The sequence below is a fragment of the Tenrec ecaudatus genome, chromosome 7 (genome assembly GCF_050624435.1).
Source record: "Tenrec ecaudatus isolate mTenEca1 chromosome 7, mTenEca1.hap1, whole genome shotgun sequence".
In the NCBI taxonomy this organism is placed as follows: domain Eukaryota; kingdom Metazoa; phylum Chordata; class Mammalia; order Afrosoricida; family Tenrecidae; genus Tenrec; species Tenrec ecaudatus.
The window spans coordinates 42,201,004-42,225,782 of record NC_134536.1 but is presented as its reverse complement, the minus strand read 5'-3'; the positions used below and the strand labels follow the sequence as shown (position 1 = coordinate 42,225,782).

At 40.9% G+C, this 24,779-nt stretch overlaps 1 protein-coding gene across 2 annotated transcripts in view; it reads right to left on the bottom strand.

Annotated features, from left to right (window-relative positions):
* Positions 1 to 24,779, bottom strand: part of PTPRK (protein tyrosine phosphatase receptor type K) — a 634,437-nt gene that overhangs the window by 282,765 nt on the left and 326,893 nt on the right. For both annotated transcript variants that reach the window (XM_075554571.1, XM_075554572.1), the window contains exons 4-5: positions 10,862 to 10,943; positions 8,504 to 8,619 (exon numbers count right to left, since the gene is read on the bottom strand). In XM_075554571.1, coding sequence (XP_075410686.1) covers positions 8,504 to 8,619; positions 10,862 to 10,943 — 198 coding nt within the window. The remainder of the gene's footprint in view (positions 1 to 8,503; positions 8,620 to 10,861; positions 10,944 to 24,779) is intronic.

The window sequence follows — 24,779 nt, the reverse complement described above, 5'->3', positions numbered from 1 at the left end:
TCTCAAGTCATGGCTTAAATTATCTATGGCTCTGTAAGGAGTAGCATTTCTTTGGCTGAGAAACCGCCCACATCACAGCGCATTAGCTGTGATGGGCCTCACCCAGGGCGAAGTGGTGGCTGACTTTCCTGTCTTGGCAGCACCACTGAGGGGGCCCTGTGCCAGCCCCCGGGGCGATGACTGACAGATTGGCCAAACTGCCACAGCTTTGATGGCAATCTGCACAGGATTACCAGTCATTCATTACACCGCCTCATTTCAAGGGGACAAAACAAATGGTGGCACCAAAGCCTACCCACGAATTTCCCTATTCCCATGAATCCACTGTACACTTCCTCTGGCCGTTTCGATGACGGCATGGCGGCCAAGCGCAGTCGTGATGGATGTAGTCATTCGCATGTTAGTTTTTACACTAAACCTGAAGCCAAACCATATGGTCTGACAGATGTTCCAGCAACGAGCTCTATTGATTCCCTGAGTGTCCACGTACACTGGACCTTCATGAAAGAAAACGCCGTTTTGTGGGAAATTACGGCCATCCCGTTCCTGCTTTTCCACATTACTAAAAGATGTGAGGGGCTGGTGAGAGAACATTCAGAGCATATTTCTTCTATATTTCAGCCTTCATGGATGAACACGAAATACCACGGAACCAAAGTCAGTTCACTTCAAATGAAGATGGGCAAAATGCAGGTGATGTCTCCAAGGCGAATGTCATATATGGCTGTGTTAGAGTTGTCTGCAGTTTGGTTATTTGATAATTTATTGCAAATATTCATATTTCCCATGGTCAGGTTGTACTGAGGTTAAACATATATACAGGGAGTTGGACAGGTTCAGTTTCACAACTGTGTGTGCCAACATGTGCTGTCTTGGAGCCATTATGACACTCCAGGATAGTGGTAAATTGTCCCATAGGGTTGCGAGGGCTACAATTTTCATAGAGGCCGATTGCTACATCTTGCTCCCGCCGAAGGGCTGGCAGATCCATGCGCTATTCCCACGGCTGCTGATAATTTATACAATCTGCCCTAAAATCCAGCATCTCAATCAAAATAGAGCATACTTACTGGAAATTTCTCTCCTGACCTCTTCCAGGCTATACGCATCCCATAGGCTATTGTGATTTCAATCCGCATATTTAAATTTTGTACATTGGAAATACTATAGTATCTGTCTTTCCCCCCCAAATATAATGTTGCTGAGATATGCCCATGGTTAAACACATATAAATACATTATTATTATTTGTTAATTGCTGAGGAGTCTCCCGTTAATGAACCAGCAGTTGTTTATCCGTTGTCCTTTAACATACATGTGGACCTTTACAACTATTGGTTACTATTAATAAATCTGTAATGATCCATTCTTGTCCAAGATTTTATGGGGCACATTTCTCCATTCCTCTGAGATAAACACCTAGATGGAACTTACAGGTCATATGTTAGATGTTTGCTTACAAACTTACTTTTCTGGTAGTCATTTTCTTTGCTTTTTCACTATTATGTTTTATAATACAAAAAAATAGCATATGCTAATTATCAGTGGTAGCCATTTAGAACACTTTCATTCATTTACCACCTTTCAGAATTTCATAAAAAATAACTCAATACAAATCAGTTTAATTATAACATAAACATAGTGACATGTTGAAACCTGACTAGTGGGGAAAATTGCGTTTTAGAGGATTGATCCTGGACTCAGCACACAAGAGAATAGCTCCGCCAACACCCTACACCCCGTACCCTGAGAAAGGTTGGTGCTGTTCTTAACCTGATAGTCTGAAACTCTTTCTTGAAGAAATGCCTGGGATATGTGATGGTACATGGGCTATAAGTGACTTTCAGAATTCCTATCAGTAGTTAATCCTCATACCTTTGTCTATAAAAACAGACACAAAATGTCATTCTATCCGTAACCTTCCTTTTTAAAGTATTCAGCTTTTGTCCTAAATCCAGCATCTTTCCTAAAATGGGAGAAACAACAACAACAAACTCTCCTGGAATTGTACTGTGATACAGTCTCATGGCTCAGACCACCACTGGCTCTGGCTTCATTCTGGCTTGACTGAAGAGCCAAGGCAGAGAAAGGCTCCCTTCTTCGCCCGTGTCCACCAGAGAAGAGAAACAGAAAGAAAACGCTCATGTAACAGAATTCCACCTTCACGGTTTCTTCAACTTTAGCATCTTAGCCGTTGAGTGTAATTTTTGTAGCTTCTTGCTATTAAAAGCAAGCTAGTGGGGCATGACAGAGCAGACGTGTGTCAGTGTTAACTGTGATGGACCTCTTTCTAGCATGCTGAAGTCTTTAATAAATTGACGTGTAACATGAATGTCAAGGTAAAAGTGTGTGTTTGAACACGACAATGACAATATTTTGATCCATTTCTCGGTGACATTTGGGGCAGTAAAACTTTTGAATTCATTTTGAATTTTTAAAAAATATGGATGATAGAAAATTTTGGAAGCAGGTGGTACCAATAGTTCCACATCATGATTACGAAAATTAAAGTCACTGAATTGGACATGTAAAAAAAGAATGGCAAGATGGCAAATTTTAATTGCACACATTCTTACCAAAATAATAATAAAGAAAAATTAAAATGTATGAGAAACATTTTTAACAGAAATATACAGTTTAATTTTATTTTAGCTAGGAGCGAAAAGGGTGGGGGAATTGGGAGTGGGGGCAATGGTGAGAGCACATGGCAGTGTTGAGCCCATGGAGGGCAGACGTGGCAGTCTGCTAGAGATGCAATTTTAGAAACCCTACTGGGCAGTTTTTCTCAACCGCACTGGGTTTAGTTTTGTTTATCATTATGTTTTTCAATGAGAAATGTATCTGACATTTCTAAACCAAATAACCAGGTGTATTTATTTTAATATCAATTATATAAGAAAATGTAATTTGTTTGAGCTAGGAAAAACAAAATATTTAGGAGTGGAGCACTGTTGGGATCAATATGGGTTAGTTTTAAATTTGTCGTAAGCACTGAAGAACATCGACATATGAAAACACTTTGTAAATTGCTAACTGGCATAAAATGTGAGGAAATGATATCTTTCACTTTCTTTTTTTGATCATACTATTGAAGGCTCTTGCAATTCTTATGACAATACATACATGGACAGTATCATACATATTTGTACATACGTTGCCATCATTCTTTTCTAGATAATTACTTTCTATCAAGTCCTTGGTATCAGTTCCTGTTTTTCTCCACTTCCCCGCCCACTCGTGACCCCATGATAGATTATAAATTATTATCATTTTCATATCTCACACCAACCACTCTCTTTTTTCACCCACGGTTTCCGTTGTTCTCCCCTGTGGAGGCGCGTGTATGGTTGGATGTCGATCGTTATGATTGGTAACTTTCATGACATTTAAGATAAATGAGGAATCTAAAATTTCTCTGAAAATGTCTAAATATTCAGAGGTTAGAGACAAGATGGCGTCCAGGGAGAACCACCTGCCCAACACTCCTGCTGCTAAACCAGAAAAATAAGAGACAGGCATTGGAAGCAAGCTAGAGAAGAGAACATAGGAACAAGAATTCCAATTGATGGATGGATTATTATAAGAGCTGTAAGAGCCCCAATAAAAATGATCTCTAAAAAATAACCATGTCATTGTCTCGTACTTTACATGAAATACTAAACTCCGTTTTTAAGCCATGCTCCTTTAAAGCCTCACACACAAATGAACAAAGATGTCAGTTTCTTGACAATAGACTTCTAAAAATCTTCCTCTCTATTCTTTGACTTATCACTCTGAAGGAGACTACAGAGAGCTTGTAGGTAGTGTGTGCTGTCAAGCCCTTCTGACCCACATTGATCCTACAGAACATAACACCACCCCCCCAGGTGGCTGCTAATCTTCATAACGCGGACTGCACTTTTTCCACGGTGGGTCAAACCACTGAACTTTGGATGAGAAGAGCAGCATTTAACCAGTGAATCCACTCTAAGATGTCCTCATCACATAATCTGGATCTTACTGAAAAGAACACTCTAAAGATATATACTCAGATTCAACAGGTTTGCCTCATGAATTATTGTCCTGGACTAACTGAGATATTTTTTTGCTCCATTTTTTCAAGTGATCTAATTTCCATGTGTTTTTTAAACAACAAAAATGACTGAAATGTGGATTGTAACCTATGAGCAAGAGATAACAGAATCTTTTATGTACATATATATCCATCAGACATTTAGTGTATTTGTTCAGTAGCTCTCATAACAGTGGTGCTATACTACTTTTTCTTTTAAAATTGAAAATTGGGTGCTGTGGTAGTTTTTGTCATGTTGCCCTCATATTTAGAAAGCATTTTACTGATTGAAATTCAATATTCTATAACATAAGTGACTGAGAGGTAATAGAACACTCATTATTGTTTTTGATTTTGCTCATGCGGCAGGTGTGCAGGCCACTCTATTATTCCATTACTGCTGTGATAGGATGCAGTGACCTTTCATTGAGCTGCTTCAAGTACACCCTTTCTCAGTACTTTCCACAGATACTGTAAACAGTTGCTCTCACATAGAAAGTTAATTTAAGGGACCATTTTTTTATCCTCATACCAAAAAATCAACATCAAAGGTTTTCATTCTTTTATCCAACAACAAAACGTGGTAAAGGTAATGTTTCAAGACATTCCAAATAATCTAAAGACCTGGGTTGGCATTTATAACTGGAGGACATTTCTGTCACAATCCAAGAACATTCCTTTATATATCAGAAAATTCAGGTCCACACAGTTAAATGAATTTTCCAAGCAAATACAGCATCTTGGGAGCAGGGTTAGAATTGAGGGCTATTCTTCCTGACTTCCAGGACATTGCTCTCCAAGCTAAAATAATCAGAAACCTACTTGCTATACATGCTAATTGATAGTGAAATATATGTAAGCCTACCTCGGAACTAGAATTCTTTACACTTTGTTTTTAACACTTGGAGAAAAAAAATCACACTAATTGACAACCACGACGAACTTTCTTAATGAAAATGAAATTACATATGTGCACATGACTACTCTTATGACACTCATCTATAAATGATATTATAAAAAAAAAACTTTTACTTTTAAAACAGCCTAAACTCACTAACTGATAGTTTGCCACCTTTCTTGAAGAGTGAGAAAAATGAAGAGAAGGGAAAGTCATTTATGTGATATGCTTTTTAAAAAGGTTTGATAGCTTTTGAAGGAATAAGGAAAATATGTAAACAGCCGAGAAACTGACAATGTCAAGGTGGAAGTCAAAGTCAAAAGGAAATACACAGATTCACTCTCCTGTGGTGAATACAGACAGGGGAGGGAGAATAGAGAGCTGAATACGGTCCACACAAAATACTTCCCTCTCTCATCTTTGCTTCAATAAATAGCGGCAGAAAATATTAAGAAATCATGATGAAATAAGTCAACACTCAAAGCAGTAAACCAATAAACAAACAAAAGAAGAAGAATTGCAACCCACTCAGACCAGCAGGGCCCAGAGAAATCTTTGTTGCCAGCACCCAGCTGGTGTTTGAGCATACAAAACCCCTTTTCTTTGAAACCCACATTAAATTCTGTAGCATAAAACCAAGGGCAGGTTGCACAGTTTCTGGTTCTCCTAGCCAGAGAGATCTGGACACAAAACACATGACAACTAATGGGATCTACTAGATTCTTGAAAATGCGTAACTCAGCCTGAACATACATATTTTTATAGCTAAGTGTTTGTTTAGATCAGAAGAGACAAAGTAAGAGAGACAGACTCAGTGAAGAGACATACACAAGGAGAGAGGGAGAGAATGAGGAATCAAAAAAAAGGAGAAAGCTCTGATACTGCTAATAAAACAGATTGTGAATTATATAATACACTATTCAGACATGAGAGGTGTTTTATATTTCAATATATGTAGGAGAAAGGAGCAAAATCCCAGTTTTAAAGAAAAAAGACCACGTTTCTTTTCATATGTTGGCAACGCCTTGACTGTGCTGGTATAACATAATGGCTTTTCTTACAGTCGAAACTCACTGCCATTGAGTTGATTCCAACTCGTGGAGACCCTGTCGGGCAGAACAGAAGTGCGCCTGTCGGTCTCCAAGGCTGTGGACAGCAGAGTGCCACCTCGTTCTCCCACCCAGCAGCGGGGGCTGCTCGGGTTCAAACCACTTATCCCTTGAAAGTTCATTTGTAGCTTAACTATTGCTCAGTCAGGACTCCTTTGCTCACAGTTCGGAAGGTGACATCCTAAACAAAGGGCACTGACTCTTAGGAAGGCTTTCATTCTGAGTTCGCTCCAGCAAGAAGTCTTTGTCTCATCTCAGCTTCTGGATAATGGCTAGTGATCTTCATGCAATGGGCCACAGGTCTCCGCCCTCTCTGCTTGCTTCCCTGTACCAACTCTGCTCTTTTATATCTCAAAGACGAATGGTTTAAAATACTCCCTCTACTGTGATGGCCTCTTAATGAAAAAAAAAGGCTATTCACAAATAAAATTATAAGCACTGGGCTTCAAGCTCACTGCCATTGAGTCCAGTTTGACTCAATAGGGCAGGATAGAACTGCTCCAGGGCAGCACTGCTCCCAGACTCACTCTGTATGGAAGTAGAAACCCTGGTGTTTCTTTCTCCTGCAGAATGACCAGTGGTTTCAAACTGCTGGCCTTGCACGTTAACAGTACATGTAACCACGATGCACACAGGGCTCTTCTGAGCACAGGTGTGGCTGTTGGGATGGATGAAACCTATTTTTAAGATGTACAGTCCAACCTTTAACAGCTATCTTGTTAAATGAAAATCAGATAAGTTATGAAACAGCAATAATTTGTTTTCTATAAATTATATCTGTTAAAACACTCAACTGGATTGCTGTGTAGGAATTAAGCAGACCAAGAGAACTCATGTTTGTGTGTATACCCACATATACATGTATATATATATGTAATGTATAGATGACATCTAGGGTAATATCTGTCATTCCAGGACTGCAGTTCTCAACCTGTGGGTCGCAACACCTTTGGGGTTGCACACCCCTACCACAGGGATCACCTGATTCATAACTGTAGCAAAATTATAGTGATGAAGTTGCCAAAATAATTTTATGGTTTGGGGGGTCACAATATGAGGAACTATATTAAAGGGCTACAGCATTAGGAAGACTGAGAACCACTGTTCTAGGAAGTATTGTTTCAATAATCATTTACTATAGTCACTACCCCCAATCACCTACAAACTAATGATTACACTTAACACTAATCTCACCTCGCTAATGAAACAGTAAAATAAACCATGTATATATTTAAAAAACTAATCTTACAATTACTTTTTATTTTTGTCTCCATTGGTTTTCTCAGGAATTTAAAATTTTAGCTAATTAAGTCCCTTTCCTCATTTGGTTGCGGGAAGAACAACGCTAATTGCCAGAAGAATCTACCAGTTACCTATGATCTAACTTCAAATAATTAGTTTAGTAGTTGTCAGAGTTCAGCTTTCTGGCTTTAGAATTACTCGTGGCTCTCCCCATGTTCCTTCCCCATTTATAATACTGCCACACACACACACACACACACACACACACACACACACACACACACACACATTCGCTTATGACATGTAGTAACTCTTGGACTTTTAAACCTTTATTTATATTATAAGCTCTCAAACTTATTTGGCCTATTCCCCCCTTTTCAAAAAAATAATTGAGCGACTCCCTGGCAATTAAAAACTCGTGAAGACAAGCCATCATCCAGGACAAAGTGTAAGTAGGTGTCTGCTTTTGTAGCCTCCCCAGGACCACTTCATGGGCCCTGCGTATGGGTCTCCCTTACTTTGGAGAAAACTGAATTAAATGCACATTGATTGAGCATTTACATTTGACCAACATGCATGCTAAATATCAATGAATTAAGTATATATTTATTGAGGACTTGATAAGTATGAGGTAACCATATTTAGTTCCAATCTTGTGATCAACCCTTAAGAATATGAATCCTAAACATTTTAATTGGCTCACTAACAATGCCCATCTTCTGAAATACTCCCAAGGGGTTCCTAAAATACTTTAAGGGGGGAAAATGTCAGAGTATGACATTTTCTAATTAAGAATTATGCTCTTGTAAATTAAACGTTCAAACTATTATTAAAGTTTTAAATGTCTTTCTTTTTTCATCTTATTTCCAAAGGGCTTAGAGAAATTATTTTTAATAGTTTATACATAACACTATTAGAGAATCATTAGGTTTCACTATAGATTAATACAAATGCTTTGAAATTATATGTTTTCCTATTTTTACTCATATTCCAAAAGGGAATTTCAGACAGACTAACTCTGTATTCAATTACATCAAACCCACTCAAAAGACAAACAGGTCTATATGTTCTCTCTCTCTCTCTTACACACATACACACAAACATACATGAGCATAAAATAAAAGAATAAAATCACAAGGAGTACCTGAGTGGATTGTCTTTAAATCGAGCATATCCTGTATCTCAGTTACCAAGTTGGCCTTACCTGGAGCCATAGCTTGTTATGTACAGCATCTCTCCCAGTGGCAATACACTGAAACGTAGCATTCTGTCCTGCATTGACCTCTACATCCCCCAGACGCAGGAAATGAGGAGATTTATCTGTGAAGGAAGAGATAAGATGTGGATAGGGCTATGGATTTGTATATAGGTATAAAATTTATATTTTGTGACATGAAAACATACATGTTAGTTTTCCTAACAGAATCATGTTTTTAATCATTTTACCCTTGGTTATGACATTAAATATGAGTTTTGTTCACACAAGGGATCACCATTTTCTCACTCTCTTTTCTTTTCTCAATCAGCCTTCTTGCTTATGTCCCCACAGCTGCTAAAGCATTGCTCTACAATGAGTGAGCCCTCTGTAGCCCCCTGTGGCTGCACAGCATGCTGCATATGGGTGATAACAAAATGATCACAAATCAAAGCAAGCTCAGGGACTTCCTTCCTGGCACAAATCTCAACAAAATATAGAAATACAATACAAACATACGATGATTCTAAAAGAATGGCATTTACATGTTTCTTGAATAGGTAGCTGTAATTTAAGCAGCTCAACATTCTTCTCTTGTTATTTTATAAAACTTCAGTAGTTACCACCATCTGATTCCTCTGAACACAAGGAACTAGTTTCATTCCGCTCAAATACGTTTTCACCTTAGTTGTAGTTAATACCACTTCTTATTCATTTGTAGAAAAGTTCACCAAAAACATGCCATAAAAAGTGAGGACTGCAGTCAATATGTACCTGTCCACCACGTTTCTCTCCAACTACCTTTTAAAACCAGTCTCTCATGTGATCTACGGAAAGGATATTAAAACGAGAGAACTTAAACATCAGTCGGTAAAAGAGTAGCTCAGGGAGAACTATATTGCACTGACTGCAGTTAGTACGCTCAAATAATTTTTTTTTCATTTGTTGACTCACATGAACCTTTCTTTGATGGACCATCTATTGTTAAGAGCTGAAAGTGAACAACAGAGACAAAATTTCCTTGTATTACCAGTAATTGATAGAAAAAACACACAAAACCCTGAAAATGCACTTGAACTTCGAATGAAGTTTATTCTCAGAAAATGACACTTGGAATGTGTATAATTTGCATGGCTACATCTTTCTCGGCTGCTTCTCTTCAGGAGCTACTTGCATCAGAGTGTGGGTCAAGAAAGTCACTTCCCAGACCAGCAACTTGCCATCACCTGGGATCTTGTGGGAAACCAGCTGCTGGCAAGTTCATGCCAACTCAGGTGACCTCATGTGCTGCAACGCAGAAATGGTTCCATCGGGTTTCTGAAGCAGATGTGTAGCGTCAGATGTCTCTTGTGTACTTTCAACACCAACCTCTGGTTAGCAGATGGGTGTGCCGATCCACTCCACCACCTAGTGACTCAGGGAACTTGATAAAAATCTAAATCCTCTTCCCACCCAGACTTACTGGAGGGGCCAAGCAAAGTGCCATTCCCTAAGTCCATAGGTGATTCTGATGAATTCTAGAGTGTGTCAGCCACTCAGCAGAGACACAGTGATTGCCCATCACAAGCTGCCCCCTGACCATGCTGCTTACAATGCGTAGATACACTTCCTCCAGCGAGGATTACTGCACAGATCAGCCAGAATTCAAGAGCCCTATAAAACGCTGCCTTTGAGAGAGATGGCTAATGTGTGGAATTCTGCCAGCTGTTTTATGTGTGAAACTAATGAATGCATGCAATATTTGTTTTCCAGGGGACGCAATATAAAAACAAATTCAGTCATGCCATCTGAAGATCAACAATGTACATCTAAGGGCATAGCATAACTATGTGATTAGTAATCTGTGTATCTTGTTTTGTTTGCTTTCTCCCTTTTTGACAATTATGTATTAATAAATGGCTAATTAAAAAAACAGACAAAAAGGACAGGAATAAATTGAGCTTTTTCCTTTCATATTACTCCAAATCTCAGTTTCACAGATAAACTTGGGTGCACTTCTTTAGAATTTCCTGTTGAACTCTGATTGCTCATCTTTGTTTTCCTGGACAACTTACTAATAATAACAATGAAAGGGGGGAAAGTACTTTCAGAACTGCAGTGATATTATACTAGTTCTCAATAATTAAATAATTTAAGACTCCTTTAATGCATATCTAATTAGTTACAAGTCTAAAAATAACTTGGTTCAGAATCTAATAATATTTCAGTGTTCTTTTAAGACATAAACGCTAAAATTGAACTGAAGGCTAGGAGTAACAACACACAAAGAGACGGGCATGTCCAAGTGATAAACAATCAACAGTCGTTGCCAATATAAGGCAGGTGTCACAAGGACAGAGAAAAATACAATTCTTAATCACAACCTACCGCAAGGATAACTCAGCACTTGGATATCATCAATGGCAATATAACCATTTCTCCCTCCTGAGACTTCAGCTTCAAATATTACCTGTCAAGAAGAAACAGAAAGTGTTTATAACAATCACCTGTAAAGAATTTCTACTGAGGAAGGAGATTGGCTATAGCTCACTTAAAGAAAATTAAATTTGTTTTTCTCCTTTAAGAACAAAAATGCATTTTGTAGTGTTATTTCCTAAATGATGTCACCAGAAAACAGAAATATTTGAGCAACAATTAAATTACTGAGATAAAGGTGCTCCTATAATTTTTAAGCAATGACAATTAAACATTGTTAGCTTCTCGAATGAGTTAGGCATATAAAACTAACCAAATGACTCTCAAGGTAAATTTCTTCTTGTCCACTTTTGTCAAGGGTACATTCTGTCACTATTCTTATATTAATAAATGGCAAGCCAAAAATCCTTATTAAATTTAAGCTTCTGTTATATACTTTGTGCTTACAGTTCAAACAAGAACTACCTATAGCCTTTCTTTTAATAGTATATGCTACAATAGCCAAGGGAATGATTTATCCTGCAGAATAGTTCAAAATTTTATTTGACCACGGGCTCATTTATTCTGAAGAGAAATGAAATATTATTGGAGTAAGGATTTTACAACAAATTTTAGCAAATGCAATGGAAGTTCAACATAGGATGAAGTACTGCCATCCAAGCATCAAAGACACATTTTTGCTGACCACCATGGGGATGGATTAACACAGTGGCTGCAACAGTGGGTTAAAACGTAACAGTGATCGTGAGCATGGTGGAGGACCAGGGAGGTGTTTTTCTATTGTACATCGCGTCATTATAAGTCAGAATCAGTTCAATGACCCCTAACAACCAAACAATGGAAGCTGACATTTCAAGTAAGAGTATAATCAGATGTCTCAAGTAGGACGGCGTCTGGCTGTAGAAATGGGATAAATACAGATCTGAAATAGACAAGCCATCTGGGCATAAAGGAGACAGAATGATGAAAAGTAAAAGAACAAATGATAATAATGGTAAAGAAGGAGACATTAGAACTTCCTGACTCCTAAGCCCAGAGGAGTTAAAGAGTGATACGCAGGATAACTCTGATATCGGGCTTGGGTCACTAGCTAGAGCCTGTTGTCATAAGGCAATATTATAAGAGAACAACCTAAAACCAACCTGGTCATCAAATCAATTTCAACTCATAGCAAGCAATCCTACAGGACGAAGCAGTAGGGCCTCTTTGGGTTTTGAAGGCCGTAACTGCATGGGAGCATCCTGCATAGCGGCAGCTGGAATGAATCCTCCCGTCCAGAAAGAAGTACTCATTTGGGCATGAACATAACTAAGTACGCTTAGAACACTTCAGATCAGACTTGCCTGTGATACATACAGAAGATCATGCTATTATCTTCTAAGGGAAAACCTTAGCAGCAGTTCTCAACCTGTGGGCCACAGCCCTTTGGGGGACGAATTACCCTTTCACAGGGGTTGCCTAAGACCATTGGAAAAGAACCAAGACACCGCTCCTCTACACGTCTCCACACGGGTCAGCGCACAGGCAGATATGCTGATCTAGTGAGAAAGAAGCTATCTCAACCTTTGTACAGACGTTGGCTTTTTACCCGTACTGTTCCAAAATACAGCAATGTAGTTTACTGTTATTATATTAAGACTGTTACCCATGCTACACCATGCTTCAAGACAAAACTTGATTTGTCATTAGAAATAAATATTTCACAATATATAATTACATATTATTTTTGTAATTAATCACTATGCTTTAATTATGTTCAATTTGTAACTATGAAAATACATCCTGCATATCAGATATTTATATTACGATCCATAACAGTAGCAAAATTACAGTTATGAAATAGCAATGGAAATAATTTTATGGCTTGGGGGGTCACCACAACATAAGGAATTATATTAAAGGGTCATGGCATTAGGAAAGTTGAAAATATGTGTATATGAAAACATAGTGAAGAAAGCTGATGGTGCCTGGCTATCAAAATATATAACATCTGGTGTCTTAAAGGCTTGAGGTAAACAAGCAGCCAAAAACAACAAAGCCCACATGGAAGAAGCATACCAATCTGTGTGATCATGAGATGTCAAAGAGATCAGGTATTAGGCATCAAAGAAGAAAAAATCAAATCATTGTGAATGAAGGGTAGTGCAGATTGGGGACCCAAAACCCACCTGTAGGCAACTGGACATACCCTTACAGGAGGGTCATGGGGAGGAGAAGAGCCAGTCAGGGTGTAGTGTAGAAATGATGAAATATACAACTTTCCTCTAGTTCTTAATTGCTTCCTCCCCCCACTATCATGATCCTAATTCTACCTTACAAATCTAGCTGGACCAGAGGATGTACACTGGTACAGAGAGGAACTGGAAACACAGGGAATCCAGGACAGATGATCCCTTCAGGACCAGTGGTGAGAGTGGCGATACCAGGAGGGTGGAAGTAGGTTGGGGTGGAAAGGATCTACATATAACCTCCTCCCTGGAGGACAGACAACAGAAAAGTGGGTGAAGGGAGATGTCGGACAGTGTAAAACATTACAAAATAATAATTTATAAATTATCAAGAGTTCATAAGGAAGGGGGTGGTGGACAGGGAGGGGAAAAATGAGGAGCTGATACCAAGGGCTCAAGTAGAAAGCAAATGTTTTGAGAATGATGATGGCAACAAATCTGCAAATGTGATTGACACAATGGATGGATATATGGATTGTGATAAGAGTTGTACGAGTCCCCAAGAAAATGGTTTTTTTAAAAGAATATAATAATATAGGTATATCTGAGAGAAACTCGGCATCATAGAGTCAATTCCCAATTCACAGCAACACTATAAATAGGAAATAACCACCCCTGTGTGTTTCTGAGACTGGAACTCTACAGGAGTAGAAAGCCTTGTCTTTCTCCCACGGCTCTCAACATAGAGAAGCAAAATTATTATCTCAAAAATAACCTTACAATTAAGGTCATTATAAATAGCGCACAGCTTAAACATTGTATGGCATCCACTCCGGGATCTATGAACACTCCCACACTCATCTGATCCTCTCATATCCTCCCAAAGCCTTCACCACTGGGACGGAATAGGCCGGGCTGGCTCGTCTCTTTTTCACCGAAGCCTCCTCTAGGGCTGATGCTTTTTTATTTCAAGTTAGCCCTTCATGATTGCTGGCTTCAGGGGCTGAGGTTGAGTCCGAGAAGGAGGAGGGCGGGGTCTGTGTGAGAAGAGCAAGCTTCGTGATAAAATAATAGATAACCGCTGCACACAGCGGTGGGTATGAGCACGACTTACATGTCTTTATACAGATTCGGTATGTGTGCACAGTTCTCATGGCACATTCTGAACTGCTTAACAGCAGCGTAGAAGAAACAGCGAGATAATGAAATATTAGAATCAATCTCATGAGTCAGTTGTGGTATAAGTTAATTGCCTTGGGGTGAACAAAGTTCAGTTTGACTCTTGACCCTCTTTTTTTACTAATTCCTCAGCAAACCATACAAATAAATACAATAGAGTTGGTATGATAAAGTTTTATGGCAATTTAGTGTAATTTATGTAAAAGTGTCATACAAGCCAAAAGACATGCTTGTCAACGTTGCTAATGAGTGAGGTTTGTAAAACGGTCCCTCCTGAAAAATATGTATTATTTAATAAAAGGCTCTCAAAAAAAGAAAGTTATATAAAAATAAAAAGTGAGAAACTATTATTGAAAAAAATTAAAGAGAAGACATTTGTATGGACAAAAGATTACATCTCTATAACTAATCAGTTACTTTCTTTGAATTTTGTTATAGTCAGCATTCATTAACTTATTTAAACTTTTAGGAGTATCTTAGTTTTATTTGCTTCAAGTGATTCTCTTCCTTTGTTTCCCATAGGTGATGAGTTTAAACAAGATTATAGGCCTCCTGAGAAAAATTGTATTTGTTCACTTCAATTGAGCTTTATTCGGGACAATCAATCTAGGCCTTGATTTCAAAGGAGGCAAAAAGGATGGGGGCTTTTGTGTTGATTTGTATTAAGGGGTGGGGGTGGGGTGCCTTCTCTTTCTGTGACCTCATTTCACTGGCTAAGTGTTGGCTTTGCCTCATTAAGGAACACTAGAAGAAGTTTCTAAGATCAGATTCCTTTACTGCCAAGGATCTAATCAGCTTTATCACTTCAACAGAGCCCTCACCTTGTAAAACTCTCTGTCCAGTCAGGGGAAACAAATCTCAATGGCTTAATTACCAAAAGCTGCTTGGGCTAATGCTCAGGTCAGATCTAATGCTTGGTGTCGAGGAGTGAGCCGGGGCTTTCCAGAAGAAGAGAGCAACTGAAGCCATAGCAGATGGCAGCATTAACCCATGCGGGAGACCAGCCTGCAAGCAGAATGAATGGCTCTGCTTTCATGCTGTTTCCACTTCACTCCATTACCTGAAATAGCGAAGGTGATGATTCTAATCCAATTTTTGCTAGTCCAGCAACATTCTTGGATTATTAACTAAATAAATGGAGGAGAGCTGAATTCAAGTACAAATATTGCAGGCCCTAAGAAACAAGGACAACTTTATTCTCTAATGAAATTCAATTAAATACATGCAGATGAATACCAAATAGAAGGAAAAACTGAGCAAGATGACCTGACTTTCAGGACATATTCTGTGGGTTGGTATCATAAATGCTACTGTCATAAAGATGGACCGTCCTCAAAGGCTATGCTAGTTGGCCCTATAGGTTGAGTCGGGCGCAACCAGATGGCAATCCTGTTTGGAACCAGCTTCTTTCATTTTAGCTTTTGCGTCCTCATGACGTGTGTCAAAGGACACATGGAACACTGTATAACAACAAATAATAGGATGGTCACTTGAAAATTAAAATATAATCACCTTTGATTTTCTTTAGAGAATGTAACAGGGCTAAAAAATGACACTCCAGCATCAGATATTTACTCAGTACACAATCTTCTACTGTGTCAATTCGGGTAGTTGATATAAAATATTTTAAAGTTCCAATGTGCATTTCAGGGGATCAAAGGAGATCTGCACAAGGAACACCCTGTGACTGGCAGCCAGGAAGTGCGACACCTCAGAAAGTGCTGCCATCTTGGGAAGAAACATCCACAGAGGGTACCTTATAAATGGGAATTTCTTCACACAACCTTCTCTGTTCCATTGAAAACTACCTCCCACATCTTAGTTTGGGGTCAGCGAGATGGAATGGACTGACATTTTAGTCCCACACACCTATTCAACTTGGTATTCTTACGATTTGAGTGGTTAACATAGAGTTGGCAGTGCACAGTAACAAGAAAATTAATTAGACATTGACCTTCAAATACTGAGTCCTAGGAGTACTCGCTTCTCAATATACAACTTTAGATAGCTAAATAGTCATCTCTAACTTACACAAAAGTGACGAAAGCTACAGACAGAAGCCTATCGGGGCTAATTTAAAGCATGTACTTCCGTATCCCTCATTACATTGTGAGGCTCCAAAGTTAGCAATCGTGACTGACTTAATTTTGCGTCTACAAAGTGTATTCATAGTACTAGACAACACTCAGCAGACATTAGATAAACAATAACAATGAATGACTGAATGAATAAAAGTATATGTGCAACATTAAATGCAATGAGCTTTTCTCTATGACATGAACTTTAAATACTGGAGTTTCTCAAGATCTATCCTAGGCTTTCACTCCTTTTCTTTTTTTCATATACTTTCTGGGGATAGATGACCCTGCCAAGAAGAAAGAGGGAATTGAGGAGGGGAAAGTGCATAGACCTGTAGAAGAGATACTGTTGGTAGAAACGCTCGTGAGAGAGACTATCTGAAGTGCCAAACTCAGTTCAAATACCAAATAAAATGGAGACTAGATCATCCCCAATCAGAGTATGAATGGCGAGAGGAAGAACTGACGTTGTGGAATAAGAGGTGGGAAAACATAGTGGATAGTGATCGAGTGGAGACGTGGAGAGAAGTATCAAAATCTCCTACCGGGAATTGGCCTGAATGAATGAACAGGAATCGGAGTAAAGATGGATGAGCATAAGAGAAACCGTTAACCAGGTTTATATTTGAACGAAGGTGATTCTCTACGACAGGGGATGTGTAAATGTAGATGAGAGAGCAAAATGACAACTGGGTCAGATGGGATAAGATGGGATTAGTAACACACAGAAGAGCGTTCTCTGCCTTTTCAATAATGTGAGTGGGAAAAATAGAATTTATGAGGACGTGGAAAATGTTTCAAGATTGGCACATAAGGAAGCTTTTGGCCTCAGTTTTCTCAGCTTCATCAGGGAGGCTTCAAAGTGTTCATGAAAGAAACATTCACGATCTTTTAATTTCCTTTGTCTTGTTCCAGAAATGGGATGGCAAAACACAGGGTTCCCAGGTAACACAGTAGTCAGGGAGAATGCGAAAAGGTGTGAAAGAAAGCAAATAACAATGTTTCCATCTCCAGAAGTCTTGTGGGCCCATCAAAGTTATCAACCAAAGCAACCCGCAATGCCAGCCGATGGCATTATGCACTCTTAATACAGCATCTTTTAAGTCAACAAAAAGCAGACAGAACAACAGAAACAAGGGTCTGTGGAAATAAAATATAAGAAAAGAAGTCATCATATTTTGAAATGATAAACAAGCTGATGGATCAGGAAAAAAGACAAGGGTGTGTGGTTTGAAGGAGTGGACTTGGCTTCCCAGAGGAATGATGACAGAATTCAAGCAGAAGCGAAATATACAAAATGGGTGGAAATGAGATTGTAATTTGAGAGTGATATGCTCAAGTATGCATATGTCACTGTTATAGGATATTCCAACATAAATTCCACCAAAGTGGGCTGGTAGAATGAGAATATGGCCATCTTCTCAGGGAAAGAAAGGTGAAGGAAGTGTACCACTGGGACGTCTAAGAAGTCATTGAAGTAAGTCACCAGGATGAGACTGGATCTTAGAAGCAAAGGGAACCAGACACTCGGAGTGATGCCAGTGTCAAAATGCATGATGAACAGAAGAAAACGATTCAGCGTGCAGTGGAACATAAAAATTAGGAGATGACATGGTAGAAAGAAAGAAACTGCAACGGGCTATAGTATTTTTCAATCCGTGGACCTGATTCGATTTTGGAGGTTGTGTGGGAAGTGTCCTTGGGCGAGAGCCATAAGAAAGTGTCATTATAATTTCATAACTGATTGTACAAATGAATTGGTGATGTTAATTTTGCCAACTAAAATGTAATCTTATTAAGGGGAGTACCTACATTTGACTTAGTCCCCAAACCAACCACAAATTCCCTGAATCCCACTGAAAGCTGGGGCTGGAAAGTATTCCAATGTGCAGGAGAAAACAGTTATTGAAATATTAGGAGCTTCTTGTTAATACGTTTGCCTCCAAGGGAAAAATGAGATATGGTATCCAGTGCATTTTTACCTAACTTATAAAACTGTGTTGACATAATAAAATGACTCTCCCTTGAGAAAGTTCCAGATAATTTTCCCGAGCTAATTTAGAAATCATGAAACATAATTACCTCCTTTGAATGCTTAAATACTGCTGTGAGGCCTAGTTTCTTCTGATAGGCCCCAGAAGATCTCAATAGGATGAGTCAAATATCTATGTGGAAATGTCAAAATCTGAAATCGTGGTTCGTTCTGTCCACACACAAACATAAATCCACACATCCGTGACAGGCAATGGGGGTGGGGGTGGGGCATCTCTGTTGGTCACTCTCACCTCCCTCACAGGCACAGCTGATTTGCAATCTGCTTTTCCAACTAAGAATTAGCTGAAAAGTGTCGGGAGTGCTCCACATCAGACCCTGCATGCCGGCTTGGTTTTGGATAATGAGTCATGGAGAGATTCCCTTCTGAGAGTTTAAAGTGTGAAAATGCCATTAGTGAAAGCATGGGGGTGGGGGGTGTTGCGCAGGACACACTCTCTAAAACTGAGGGATTCTAACAGTCCTTAGTTACTGGTGGCTTATTTATTTAGCTCGTGGGTGATAAATACACCCGACATGGGGTCACAAAAAGAACACACACAAAAGAGGGGAAGGATGTTGATATTGATGGACTTGAAAGCTGCTTGAAGCAGAAAGGCAAAGGAGGGAGGAGTGAGGGAAGAGAACTCTTTCTAATTATAGCCTAACTAAATATGGAAGGCAGTTAAAGCATATCATCAAGTCCTAGTCAATTCTTCATCTAAAAACCCTCTCAGTTTTCAGATTTGATCCATCCTTAGCACCTCCAAGACTTGTAGCAGCATATCACATTTCTTGGACCACGGCAATGTTGTTAAATGGTTATCCAGGTATTCTTGGCCCAATGCACTCACAGATGTCCTTTAGCCAGATCCCTGCAACCACCTGAGGCAGAACTGATTCGGAACTTGGATTTAAACTCAGTAATCTTTCTTAAGATGCTCTAAAACAAAAAAAGTGGCCGGTAGCTTAGAAGGTGTATCTATTCCTATCACAACCTGAAAGTCCAAGCGATCAGAGATCCAGCGGGAACTGGCAGCTCTGCAGGAGCAGCTGCTGTACCTTCTGAGATAGCCCTTCTGCCTCTCACTATGGGAGGAGCCTGTACAGGTCAAGGGGTTTGTAATCAGCTAGAAATTCAGAGTTGGCTGTTTGAAACCAGACACTGGGTGAGGGGGAGGGGTTAGTATGCAAGCTTGGAGAAATGCTTCCATAAAGATGAGAGTGGACAGATGAATGGAGGGCGGGGGGGCTGAGGGGAGGCGGTTCCCATGGACAGTTAACCTGGCAAAGGCTCCCTCGGAGTTTCAAACACACGCCGATCCTGTTCAACGAAGCCTTGCACGAGGATCTGAGTGAGTACCGAGCCCAACACCCTTCCTTCGCACTGCTGGAATACATGGATGACGTACTCCTGGCAGTCCCCACCCAGACACAGTGTCTGGCAGGTACGTGAGGCTTGTTACAAACACTGGGGTCATTGGGGTATTGAGCGTCAGCAAAGAAGGCGCAGATTTGCCAGAGGGAGGTCACCAACCTGGGATACAAACTGAAGGATGGACAGCATTGGCTAACAACAGCTATGAAACAGACTATACTAAGTATACCCCCGCCTCCCCAAAGGGCCCCGTCAGGTGAGAGAATTTCTGGGTTCGGTAGGATATTGCAGACTGTGGATACCAGGGATTGCAGAAATTGCCCGACCCCTCTATGAGGGATGGAAAGAATCCGGAAAATGGGAGTGGAGCGCAACCATGAATAAAGTCTTCAACACCTTAAAAGGGGCCATGCAAGAGCCACCTGCCCTCGCCTTGCCGTTTGCTTTGTTTGTGGACCAGGCAAAAGGAGTGGCTAAAGGAGTCCTGACTCAACTACTTGGGCCCTGGAGGAGGCCAGTGGCCTACCTGTCAAAAAAAACTGGACCCCGCTCGGCTGGATGGCCTGCTTGCATACGAATTATTGCCGCGACTATGATGCTAGTGAAAGACGCGGACAGACTATCTCTGGGGCAGGACTTGGTTATGTATACGCCTCATGCTACAGAGGGAATTCTAAAACAACCCCCAGGAAAGTGGATTTCAAACACTCAGCTCACGCATTACCAGGGACTGTTGTTGAACGCTCCCGAATAACTTTCTCTTTTCCCACTGTTTTGAATCCTGCCACCTTGATGCCGGACCTGGAAGCAGGACCGGTGGAACATGACTGTGCCGAAATTTTGGCAGAGATCCACCTGCCCAGAAAAGACCTGACCGACAAGCCTCTTCCCAACAGTGAACTAGTGTGGTTTCCAGATGACAGCAGCTTGGTGCAAGATGGCAAAAGATATGCCAGGGAAGCAGTTGTTACTGCAGAAAGACAAATGGTGCGGGCCGACAGTTTTCCCACAGGGACTTCTGCCCAGAAAGCTGAGCTGATCATGCTAACAAAAGCCCTGCAGCTGTTCGGGGGGTAAAAGGCTGACGGTCTTTACGGACAGTAGGTATTCTTTTGGAACTGTGCGTATTACAGGGATTTTGTATAAAAAAAGAGGCTTCAGAACTGCTGAAGGAAAATAAATAAAAAATCAAACTGAGGTGTTACAGCTATTGGAGGCCGTGACACTGCCAAAGGCTGTGGCGGTCGTGCACACGCCCAGACATCAAAGGGGCAACAGCATGGAAGCTAAGGGCAATCCCACCTCAGATAAGGTAGCGAGAAAGGCTGCAGTCCAAGAAAGAGAAAAAGGCGACCTCGAAGGACCAGTCAAGCAGGTATGCCTTGTTCAGTTCTCTCCTCCAGGAATGGGATCCCTTCCACGTGCGCCGGGATATACCGCAGAAGAACTGGGGCCTAAACAAAAACTTCAAGCCCTAACTGAAAAAGCCTCGCCGTGGATGAAGGTCCAGGACAATCTTGTCCTCCCCGCTGAGGTGGGATTAGAGGTGCCGTACAATTTACACCGAACCACCTATTTGGGAAAAAGGAAGATGCTGCAATTGATGCAAACTGCCGAACTACAGTTCAAAGACCAAGGACTGACTGCAGAACAGCTGGTGAGCCAATGCTGTGTCTGCCAAGAAATGAAACCAGGTAAAATTATAAATGTGCATCAAGGGGCTAGAGAAAGAGGTAAGCAACCTGGGCTACATTGGGAGGTGAATTTCACTGAGATCAAGTCAGGAAAATTTGTTTACAAGGACTTCTTAGTCTTCATTGACACTTTTTCAGGTTTGGTAGAGGTTTTCCCAACTAAAAGAGAGACAGTCCTGATAGTAGCAAAGAAGGTGTTAGAAGAAGAGTTCCAAGATATGAAAGGCCTCAAAGAATTGGATCCAATAATGGACCTGCTTTTGTAAGCGAGGTCGTTCAAAATTTAGCCTGGGCTCCGGGGACAAATTGGAAACTGCATTGTGCCTACAATTCGCAAAGCGCTGGGCAAGTGGGAAGAATAAACAGAACTTTAAAGGAGACTTTGACCAAATTGGCCTCCGAGACTGGTGAAAACTGGGTGACTCTCCTGCCATTTGCTATATTCCGTGTGCGGATTTCCCCCTACATGCTTGGATTAACACCCTTTGAAATCGTGTATGGTAAACCATGCCCCGTTTTCCCAAGAGCGGTCAATCCACCCTATGCAAGCCTTGAAGAGGGTGCAGGCCAATGATTGGCCCGCCATTCAGGCTGTTTACCAAAATGCCATTGAGCAGGCCAATGCACCTAGAGGTCAACATCAGTATTTGCCTGGGGATTGGGTTTGGGTTTGAAGGTTCCGTAGCAAGAATCTGGAAACCAAATGGAAGAGGGCTTATCAAGTTGTTTCAACTTCTCTCACAGCCTTAAAAGTAGATGGAGTGGCGACCTGGATTCATCACTCCCATGTACGACCCGCCAGTGAAAATGAACGGAAGTAACAGCAAAACCGGTGTAAGGCATTGTCCAACCCAAAAAAACCACTGAAGACCAAATTGACTCAGTGATCACCTGAACACTGCCAGACCTCCAATGAGAACACCGAGAATGTTGGTGTTAATAAGTACCTTTGCGTTTATGGCCTTTATGGGAAAGGCAATGACTAACTCAAATCCTCACACCGTACAACCTTACCTGGGAAATCACTAATTTAGAAACGCAGGAAGTTTATAATAGGACCTCGAGATAGGCCCCAGTGTACACCTGGTGGCCGACCTGTACTTTAACCTAGAAAAAATTAGTCCTTTAGAAGAAATGGAAGGGGGATCATGGAGGAAGATACAAAGGAGGGTATCCATAAGTAAAACTGGGTTTTATGCATGTCCAGGGTTTAGGACCGGGAAAATGAGTCCTGAATGTGGGGGAATTGAGTCTTTTTATTGTGCAGCTTGTAAATGTGTCACTACCAAGGATGGGAATGGTAATGGCAGGTAAAATCTCTTTTCATTGAGATGTCTTATGTCCGACCTTGTTCATAAACCAGGTATGCTCCTGACTGTAATCTAATACGTACAATGTTCACAGAGGAAGGAAAGAAGGACACACGATGGGTTTCAGGACTTTCCTGGGGAATATATCTCTATCAAAGCCCATTATTTGGCACCATCATATAGTTAAAGCTAAAAATTTCCCCCACCGTAGGGGTCGCAGGACCAAATCCAGTACTGGGAGAGGGACAGCAAGAACAAAAACACTCTCGCCCAACTGTTGCCCCATCCTTAAACCCCAAAACCTTCATGGTAAAATGTAAACTCAAATAGCCCCTAAAGTGTATGAGCTAGGGGATCCTCTAAGGAAAATGCTAACAGCAGCATACGAGACCCTAAATTGCACCAACCCTAGTGCTACTGAGGCCTGTTGGCTATGCTATGATATCAGACCCCCGTTCTATGAGGCAGTAGGAAAAGCCACCCCTTTCAACTGGTCGAGCGCAGAGACCCCTGGGTCCTGCAGATGGGATCATAAAGGCCCAGGACTGACACTCCAGACAGTCACTGGAAATGAATCTTGCATAGGAAAGGTGCTGTCTAGCCTTGCTCAGTTCTGTGCTAATATCTTCCCTTCTGTGAATAAAGTGGAATAAAGTGGATAGTTCCAGCACACAATGGGTGCTCTAAAACTGGACTGACTCCATGCCTTAGCCTACCTATCTTTAATGAATCAATAGAGTTCTGCATCGTGGTGCTAATATTCCCAAAAGTTATTTACCACCAGGAAAGAGTAATGTATGATGCATGGACAAGGGGTGTGGAGAATACCAAGCTGACCAGGGAAAAGCAAGAACCCTTCACAGCAGTAACCTCAGCTACTCTTTTTGGCCTTGGTGCAATAGGAGCAGGAACCGGCATCTCATCCTTGGCAGTACAGCACCGGGGATTTAATAGTTTAAGGGCAGCTATAGACAAAGATATAGCTAGAATAGAAGAATCTATCTCCCATTTAGAAAAGTCACTAACCTCCCTGTCCTAGATAGTGTTGCAAAATCGCAGGGGACAAGACCTCGTGTTCCTCATGCAGCCCTGGGGGAAGAATGGTGTTTTTATGATGACCACACTGGGGTGCTAAGGGAGTCCATGGCTAAAGTCAGAGAAGGATTGGCCAGACAGGGACGAGAAAGTGAACAAAAGGAGGGATGGTTTGAATCATGGTTTAAAAACTCGCCTTGGTTTACCACCTTTCCCTGTACTTTGTTGGGACCCCGAATCGTACTCTTGCTCATTCTCACTTTGGGACCATGTATTGTAAACAAGTTAATTGATTTTGTAAAAGAACGCACCACTACTGTCCAGTTAATGGTACTACAACAACAGTACCACAGGCTGGATCCTGACCCCTGTCTTAACGGAAGAAGCACAGACACCACTGACGAGCAGGAGTGCTTGTAAAAACATAAAAAGGGGGGGTGGTGGGGGCACTGCATGGCATTTGGGGGAAATGTGCTGTTTTCATACAAACCACCCCTAGACTAGGGTAAATCTAATGTAACCTGTTAATCTCTCGCTTCTGTGCACCTGCTTATTGCCAAATCAGGTTGAAGTATGGTTACTCCAAATAGTAACAACATAAAAAGGGGGGAATGTGGGCTCCTGGTTTACAACTGCCAGCACCAGCACCATGACAGGCTGTATAAAACCAAAGTCTGGGGTAGGCCAAAGTTTTAGTTTCAGGTTTCTGGTCACTAAGGCAACTCTGTTGGATGAGACATCACCTGTTCCAAACTGACCAATGGGATGCATTGCCTGAGTACGACCTAACCAGTGAAATTCAAGCAACAACCCGCCAACGACTGACCAATCGAGGAGGCATGTGCAAAACTACTCCCCAACCACCGCTGGAGATCCAATGAATTCAAGGAACAACGACATGGGACTTCCCGTTTCCCTCACCCTATAAAAGTGAGGCTATAGGCTATAGGCTGGGCAGCGGAGGGAGGGAGAAAAGCCCTAGTGGGAGCTAGCAAAT